The following is an 8,940-nucleotide window of genomic DNA, read 5'->3' as shown; positions in this document are numbered from 1 at the left end:
AAATTCTAGATTTTGGATATACTTTCTAGACAAGACAGTAAAATTGTTGAAGCAATCAGGTATTATTGAAGAAAAGTTATTAATCGACAAATCCAGAATTTGAATATTTGTAAGATTGCATATCTGGGAAGGAATACTGCCATGCAATTTATTTCCGCGAAGATTTAGAATTAGCATGCTATGCAACTGGCCAATCCAAGTGGGGATCTCTCCTGTTAACTTGTTCCCTTCAACATCAATGATTCTCAATGCTTGGCAATGTCTCAAACTATAAGGCAACTCACCAGATAAATTATTACCATGCATCTGTAGGGCACCAAGGTTTCGTAACTCGACCAACGAGGCAGGTATTTCACCTGAAAATTTGTTGTTAGCCAAATTGATGGAGTTTAATCCCGGCATTTTCTCCCAGCAGTTGGGAACCTGTCCTTCCAACAGATTATTGGAGAGGCGAAGAGTCTCATGCTTATTGTTTCCATTTATATACATATTCTTCATCTATATATATATATATATATAGGGGAGTACTAGGGCGCATCCTTAATTAGAGTGCTAACGTACATCCAACCACGTGCTGCCACGTGGCACGAAAAATGCAATATTGTATATATAAAAATGCAATACACATTTGTGAAGTTGTTCATGCATTTCCGCAGATTGCATTTTAGTTATAGGAAAATTGCATTTTTTATTGTTAAGTTTTGCATTTTCACATAATTGCATTTTATATTGTTAGGTTTTGCATTTTCACATATATAAATGCAATCCGTATAGATATAAAATGCAAATTAAACAGTCAATATCGAAAATGCAAAACTCAACAATAAAAAATGCAATCTGCATATAACAAAAATGCAATCTGTCGAAATTCAATTATAACTTTGACAAATGCATATTGCATTTTTCTGTATACAATATTGCATTTTTCGTGCCACGTGGCAGCACGTGGTTGGATGTACGTTAGCACTTTAAAATTAGTTAGCATATTAGTACACCCCTATACACCCCTATATATATATATATATATATATATATAGGGTAGTGATAAAATGCAAACTAATATATTGTACAAACTCCAAACTTTTTCAACACAATATCAACACAATGTCAACACAGTATAAAATTTTCAGATTTTGATGTCAACACAATATCAATACAATGTCAACACAATTTCAACACAATATCAACCGTTGACATTGTGTTGACATTTTTTGTTGCTATTATTTCATGATCTGTTGATATTTTCTAACGGTCCAGATCATAGTTTGGAGTTTGTACAATATTTAGAGTTTGCATTTAATTACATCCCTATATATATATATATATAGGATCATGATCAATTGAGATTATTTAGGCTAATTGAGAAATGAGATGCAATATCAGCCACTCATTTTTATTAAATGAGTGGTCCAGAATTTGCCACACAATAAATATTATTAGATTAGTTTAATATGAAAGGGTATAATTGTCTTTTTGCGTTTTAATTTAGGGTTCTTGCTGAGACATAGTTCACGCATCGGGCGATTCTGCTGAGAATTTAACAATTCAATACTATCACTGATTCTCGATTTATGATTCGATTATGATTCGATTGATTCACGAAATTAGACTCAGACGATTTCAACGATTTCAATGATATCTGATTTGTGCTTCAATTTTCGAAAAATAGACGAACAGTTCGACGGATTTTCGACGGATTTCTCTGTTGATTTTGACGTTTTTCGGTCGATTATACCCACTTTTATTCTGTTTTTATCCTTTATTTGTTGATGCCCAGTTAAATTTGTTCCTAATTAGTTTTTTTTTTTTTTTTCTCATCTTCAGGTTTGATTTCAGTTCATAATCAACAGCTAAGTGTTATTTGATGGATTCTTCATCTTATTCCGAGTCTACGTCGACGAATGGTGGAGGTAGTTTTGTTTGATTTTCATTAACATGAAATTTTTGTGTTATGTTGCTGATTTATGCTTTATTGACATGATTTGAAAATCTGTTGACATGATTTATGTTACTTGGTAAATATTCTGTGTTGTTGTTATTCTCTTTGTGGACATTCTGTTTAATTAACATTATTTATTTGTGTTATGTTGGTGATTTATGCTCTGTTGACATGATTTATGTGTACTTGTTAAATATTCTGTTTGCATAGTGTGTTTGTATTGGTGTATTCTGGTATTTTGAAGCATGTTCTGATATTTTGGTTAACATAACTTATATCAATTGTTTAAGAATTTTACAAGAGTGCAGCCATGTCTTTATATATAACTGTAGGGGTAATTTTCTGATTTATCTGAAGCTACTTTAGAAATTAGATCAATAATTCTTGACTGAGGAAATCATTGGTGTAGACTGTTTAACCCTTTTTTCTTAATTTGTTGTGAGCTTTCAAGGGAAAAGTATGGGTTATGAGCTCTTTGTTGACATTCTGTTTCTTTAACATTACTTTGTTGTGTTATGTTGTTGATTTATTCTCTGTTGACATGACTTGAAAATCTGTTGACATGATTTATGTTCCTTGGTAAATATTCTGTGTTGTTGCCATGCTCTTTGTTCACTTTCTGTTTCATTAACATTATTTTGTTGTGTTATGTTGGTGATTTATGCTCTGTTGACATGATTTATGTGTACATATTAATTATTCTGTTGACATCATGTGTTTTAATCGGTGTATTCTAATTAAACTTGACATTTTGATTCTTTTAATTTGAAGCTTATTCTGATATTTTGGCTTACATAGCTTATAACAATTGTCTAAGAATTTTACAAGAGTGCAGCCACCTTTTTAGAGATAACTAAAGCTGTTATGTTGTTGATTCATTCTCTGTTGACATGACTTGAAAATCTGTTGACATGATTTATGTTCCTTGGTAAATATTCTGTGTTGTTGCCATGCTCTTTCTTCACTTTCTGTTTCATTAACATTATTTTGTTGTGTTATGTTGGTGATTTATGCTCTGTTGACATGATTTATGTGTACATATTAATTATTCTGTTGACATCATGTGTTTTAATCGGTGTATTGGAATTAAACTTGACATTTTGATTCTTTTAATTTGAAGCTTATTCTGATATTTTGGCTTACATAGCTTATAACAATTGTCTAAGAATTTTACAAGAGTGCAGCCACCTTTTTAGAGATAACTAAAGCTGTTATGTTGTTGATTCATTCTCTGTTGACATGACTTGATAATCTGTTGACATGATTTATATTCCTTGGTAAATATTTTGTGTTGTTGCCATGCTCTTTCTTCACTTTCTGTTTCATTAACATTATTTTGTTGTGTTATGTTGGTGATTTATGCTCTGTTGACATGATTTATGTGTACATATTAATTATTCTGTTGACATCATGTGTTTTAATCGGTGTATTGGAATTAAACTTGACATTTTGATTCTTTTAATTTGAAGCTTATTCTGATATTTTGGCTTACATAGCTTATAACAATTGTCTAAGAATTTTACAAGAGTGCAGCCACCTTTTTAGAGATAACTAAAGCTGTTATGTTGTTGATTCATTCTCTGTTGACATGACTTGATAATCTGTTGACATGATTTATATTCCTTGGTAAATATTTTGTGTTGTTGCCATGCTCTTTCTTCACTTTCTGTTTCATTAACATTATTTTGTTGTGTTATGTTGGTGATTTATGCTCTGTTGACATGATTTATGTGTACATATTAATTATTCTGTTGACATCATGTGTTTTAATCGGTGTATTGGAATTAAACTTGACATTTTGATTCTTTTAATTTGAAGCTTATTCTGATATTTTGGCTTACATAGCTTATAACAATTGTCTAAGAATTTTACAAGAGTGCAGCCACCTTTTTAGAGATAACTAAAGCTGTTATGTTGTTGATTCATTCTCTGTTGACATGACTTGATAATCTGTTGACATGATTTATATTCCTTGGTAAATATTTTGTGTTGTTGCCATGCTCTTTCTTCACTTTCTGTTTCATTAACATTATTTTGTTGTGTTATGTTGGTGATTTATGCTCTGTTGACATGATTTATGTGTACATATTAATTATTCTGTTGACATCATGTGTTTTAATCGGTGTATTGGAATTAAACTTGACATTTTGATTCTTTTAATTTGAAGCTTATTCTGATATTTTGGCTTACATAGCTTATAACAATTGTCTAAGAATTTTACAAGAGTGCAGCCACCTTTTTAGAGATAACTAAAGCTGTTATGTTGTTGATTCATTCTCTGTTGACATGACTTGATAATCTGTTGACATGATTTATATTCCTTGGTAAATATTTTGTGTTGTTGCCATGCTCTTTCTTCACTTTCTGTTTCATTAACATTATTTTGTTGTGTTATGTTGGTGATTTATGCTCTGTTGACATGATTTATGTGTACATATTAATTATTCTGTTGACATCATGTGTTTTAATCGGTGTATTGGAATTAAACTTGACATTTTGATTCTTTTAATTTGAAGCTTATTCTGATATTTTGGCTTACATAGCTTATAACAATTGTCTAAGAATTTTACAAGAGTGCAGCCACCTTTTTAGAGATAACTAAAGCTGTTATGTTGTTGATTCATTCTCTGTTGACATGACTTGATAATCTGTTGACATGATTTATATTCCTTGGTAAATATTTTGTGTTGTTGCCATGCTCTTTCTTCACTTTCTGTTTCATTAACATTATTTTGTTGTGTTATGTTTGTGATTTATGCTCTGTTGACATGATTTATGTGTACATATTAATTATTCTGTTGACATCATGTGTTTTAATCGGTGTATTGGAATTAAACTTGACATTTTGATTCTTTTAATTTGAAGCTTATTCTGATATTTTGGCTTACATAGCTTATAACAATTGTCTAAGAATTTTACAAGAGTGCAGCCACCTTTTTAGAGATAACTAAAGCTGTTATGTTGTTGATTCATTCTCTGTTGACATGACTTGATAATCTGTTGACATGATTTATATTCCTTGGTAAATATTTTGTGTTGTTGCCATGCTCTTTCTTCACTTTCTGTTTCATTAACATTATTTTGTTGTGTTATGTTGGTGATTTATGCTCTGTTGACATGATTTATGTGTACATATTAATTATTCTGTTGACATCATGTGTTTTAATCGGTGTATTGGAATTAAACTTGACATTTTGATTCTTTTAATTTGAAGCTTATTCTGATATTTTGGCTTACATAGCTTATAACAATTGTCTAAGAATTTTACAAGAGTGCAGCCACCTTTTTAGAGATAACTAAAGCTGTTATGTTGTTGATTCATTCTCTGTTGACATGACTTGATAATCTGTTGACATGATTTATATTCCTTGGTAAATATTTTGTGTTGTTGCCATGCTCTTTCTTCACTTTCTGTTTCATTAACATTATTTTGTTGTGTTATGTTGGTGATTTATGCTCTGTTGACATGATTTATGTGTACATATTAATTATTCTGTTGACATCATGTGTTTTAATCGGTGTATTGGAATTAAACTTGACATTTTGATTCTTTTAATTTGAAGCTTATTCTGATATTTTGGCTTACATAGCTTATAACAATTGTCTAAGAATTTTACAAGAGTGCAGCCACCTTTTTAGAGATAACTAAAGCTGTTATGTTGTTGATTCATTCTCTGTTGACATGACTTGATAATCTGTTGACATGATTTATGTTCCTTGGTAAATATTCTGTGTTGTAGGGTCTGTTATTCCAATTTGCAAGCCTGAGTTGAGGCCTTATGAAGGTCAAAAATTTTATTCTCTTGAGGAAGGAATTTCATTTTATGAAAAGTATGCTCAGGAGTGTTGTTTTGATTGTCGAAGATTTGGGAATAGGTCTAGTGGTGGTGTTATTATTTTTCAGTATATTGTTTGCAATAGACAAGGATTTCATACAGTAGATTCATTGGATGTTGATGTTAATGTATCTGAGGATGGTAATGTGTCTGATGATGATGAAGTATCTTCAAAGAAGAGACGTAGACGTGGCACGAAAAGGTGTGGATGTGGAGCGAGAATTAGTTTTAAGTTTTTTTCTGATTTTGGTGATAAGTATTACCTTGTGCATCAGTTTGTTGAGGAACACAATCATACTATGGTTGACAAAGATCATAAGAGATTTATGAAAGGTAATCGGAGTTTGAATGATGTTCATCACAAGTTTGTTGAAGATTGCACCAAAGCTAACATCGGTCCTACCTCTACTTTTAATTTATTAAAAGAGTTTTTCGGTGGTTATGATGTTGTTGGGTGTACATTGACTGATGTTAGGAATTGTTCACGTGATATTAAAGAGAAATTAAAAGAAGTGGATGTGCAAATGATCCTAAATCAGATGCAAGAGAAGAAGAGAATTTGTGAAGGCTTTTTCTACAAATATCAATTATCACCTGAAGATAATAAGTTAGTGAGCTTATTCTGGTCTGATGCTGAGTCTCGGAAGCATTACCACATGTTTGGAGATGTTGTAGCATTTGATACAACATATTCAACAAACAGGTAGTTTATTTATTATACTTATTAATTGACATAGATAGTAGTTGATATGGTAGTTGACATATCATACATTTGTACTTTGCATCATTTCTGATTTAATAGTTGACATAGCATATACCTATAATTGACATTATTGATGTTTTGTGTTGATGTATTTGTTCAATAGGTATCGTATGGTGTTTGGTCCATTTACCGGGAAAGACAATCATGGGTGTCCTATTGCGTTTGGAGCTGGTTTTGTATCCGGTGAGAATTGTGATGCATTTTCATGGCTTTTCACTGTATTTGTTGAATGCATGGGTGTTGCTCCAAGAATCATAATCACTGACCAAGATTGGGGAATGAGGCTTGCCATTGAGAAGGTATTACCTGGTACAAGGCATCGTTTGTGTATGTGGCATATTATGAGCAAGTTATTTGAGAAGATACCTAAATCAATTTCTGATAGAGAAAAGTTTAGTAAGGAGTTTAAGTCTTGTGTTTGGTCAGAGTTGTTAGATCCGGATGAGTTTGATATATTATGGACTAGTATTGTTGAAAAATATGGTGTAGAAGATCATAAATGGTTTAAGGATATGTTTGCTATTAAACATATGTGGATCCCAGCCTTCTTTAGAGATGTTCCTATGGGTTCTTTAATGAGAACAACATCTTTTTCAGAATCTGAAAACAGTTTTTTTAAGAGGTACTCGAAACCGTTGTTCAATTTTGCTGACTTCACTCTTCAGTATAACAATGCCATTGATGCTCAAAGGAATCAAATTGAAAGGCTTGACTATTATGATTCTGTAATCACTCCAAAATATGTCACTGATTTAGCATTTGAGAAGCAATTGGGATCTGTTTACACAGATAGGATGTTTAGAGTGGTACAAGATTTGATTGTTGAGGCTGATAAGAGTTGTCGGATGATTAGCATGTCCACATTGGAGAACATCGAGGTCTTCAAAGTTTCTGATGCTAGAAAGAAGATCTTTACAGTTAGACATGAGATAGAGACTGAGTCATATGAATGTGAGTGTAAACTATTTTTAAGGTGTGGTTATCTATGCAGCCACCTTTTTTTCATCCTCAGAAACAAAGATGTCAACAATATTCCAGAGAAATATGTTGGTAACCGTTGGCTTAAAAGTGAATTACTAAAGGCAGTTCATGGTCTCACAATTGATGAAAGTGCGTCTGACAGAGGTATGCAAACTGTTTTCTATACATATTTCAGTTTAAGTTTTAGCATGTGTTGTTTAAGCTGTTGACATATCTTATATAGACAGTTGACATCTTATATATCATGTTGACATTTTATATGTGTGTAGGTTCTAACAAAGATGACAAACTAAAGATTGCTAACAGATGTCATGGTCGTTACTTTGGTCTATATCAGCGTGCTTTTAGAAATAAAGATCATTTGATTGCTTTGGATAATTTGCTTGCGGGTATTGGTCCTCAAATCTTTAAAGATGACTGTGCTGGATCGTCTTCTCTTGATAAAAATGATTCAATCATGAACATATATGGTATTGTTGTTCCTGAAGAAATAACTGCCCATGCTCCAGATGTGGTTAGTACAAAAGGAGGTGCAAGTGACAAGAAAAGCAGGATTAAGTCAAGCATAGAGAAAACAATTGAAAAAGCAAATAAACCTCATAGGCGTTGTGGAAAATGTCATAAAATTACTGATCATAATGCTAGAAGCTGTGGGAGAAAGGACACATGATTATTTTTTAGTTGTTGACATAGACTACAAATTATTGACATTTTCTTGTTAGTTGTTGATATCTGATTTTACTCTCTGTTGACATCTATTTTATGATTCTGTTTTTTTTTAATTTTAAGTTTTGTTTTATGAGTTGTACACCTTTATACAAGGTGTTAACATTTGGTTATAAGTAGTTGACTTTTTAGTACAACTTGGACTCTGCCTTGCTTTCGTGCTCCATCATGTTTTTAAGGTGCACATGTCAACAATTAAAAATCATGTCAACTATATATACTGGTCATGTCAACAACTAATATAATTATGTTAACTATGGTGCACATCGTGTCAATGGCACATACCAGTCATGTCAACAAGGCTTCATATTGTGTCAACTACAAGTACAAGTTATGTCAATTATTTTACAAACCATGTCAACAACTAATATAATTATGTCAACTATGGTGAACTTCGTGTCAACGGCATATACTAGTCATGTCAACTATGTTTTAAGCCATGTCAACTACGCGTACATTCCATGTTAACTATATTAGTTTTACAATTATATCAACTTTTGATCATATCTTTTCAACGGTACATAAAATTCATGTCAACTACACGTTAGAGCCGTGTCGACTACATATATAAGCATGTACACTATATTACATAGTATTTTAACTACAAATTGAATCATGTCAGTCAAGTCAACTACGTATAGACCCATTTCAATTATGTTACATACTATGTCAATTACGCACAGAAACATTTTAAT

General features: G+C 31.8%; 1 protein-coding gene across 1 annotated transcript in view; it reads left to right on the top strand.

Moving 5' to 3' along the window:
- Positions 1 to 8,189, top strand: part of LOC125195532 (protein FAR1-RELATED SEQUENCE 5-like) — an 18,527-nt gene extending 10,338 nt beyond the window's left edge. The window contains exons 4-6 of the mRNA XM_048093671.1: positions 5,680 to 6,478; positions 6,642 to 7,663; positions 7,789 to 8,189. Coding sequence (XP_047949628.1) covers positions 5,680 to 6,478; positions 6,642 to 7,663; positions 7,789 to 8,189 — 2,222 coding nt within the window. The remainder of the gene's footprint in view (positions 1 to 5,679; positions 6,479 to 6,641; positions 7,664 to 7,788) is intronic.
- Positions 8,190 to 8,940: the final 751 nt, after the last annotated feature.

This window comes from Salvia hispanica, chromosome 6 (genome assembly GCF_023119035.1).
Source record: "Salvia hispanica cultivar TCC Black 2014 chromosome 6, UniMelb_Shisp_WGS_1.0, whole genome shotgun sequence".
NCBI classification, from domain to species: Eukaryota; Viridiplantae; Streptophyta; class Magnoliopsida; order Lamiales; family Lamiaceae; genus Salvia; species Salvia hispanica.
The sequence above is the reverse complement of the archived record's forward strand: the minus strand, read 5'-3'. Positions and strand labels throughout refer to the sequence as shown.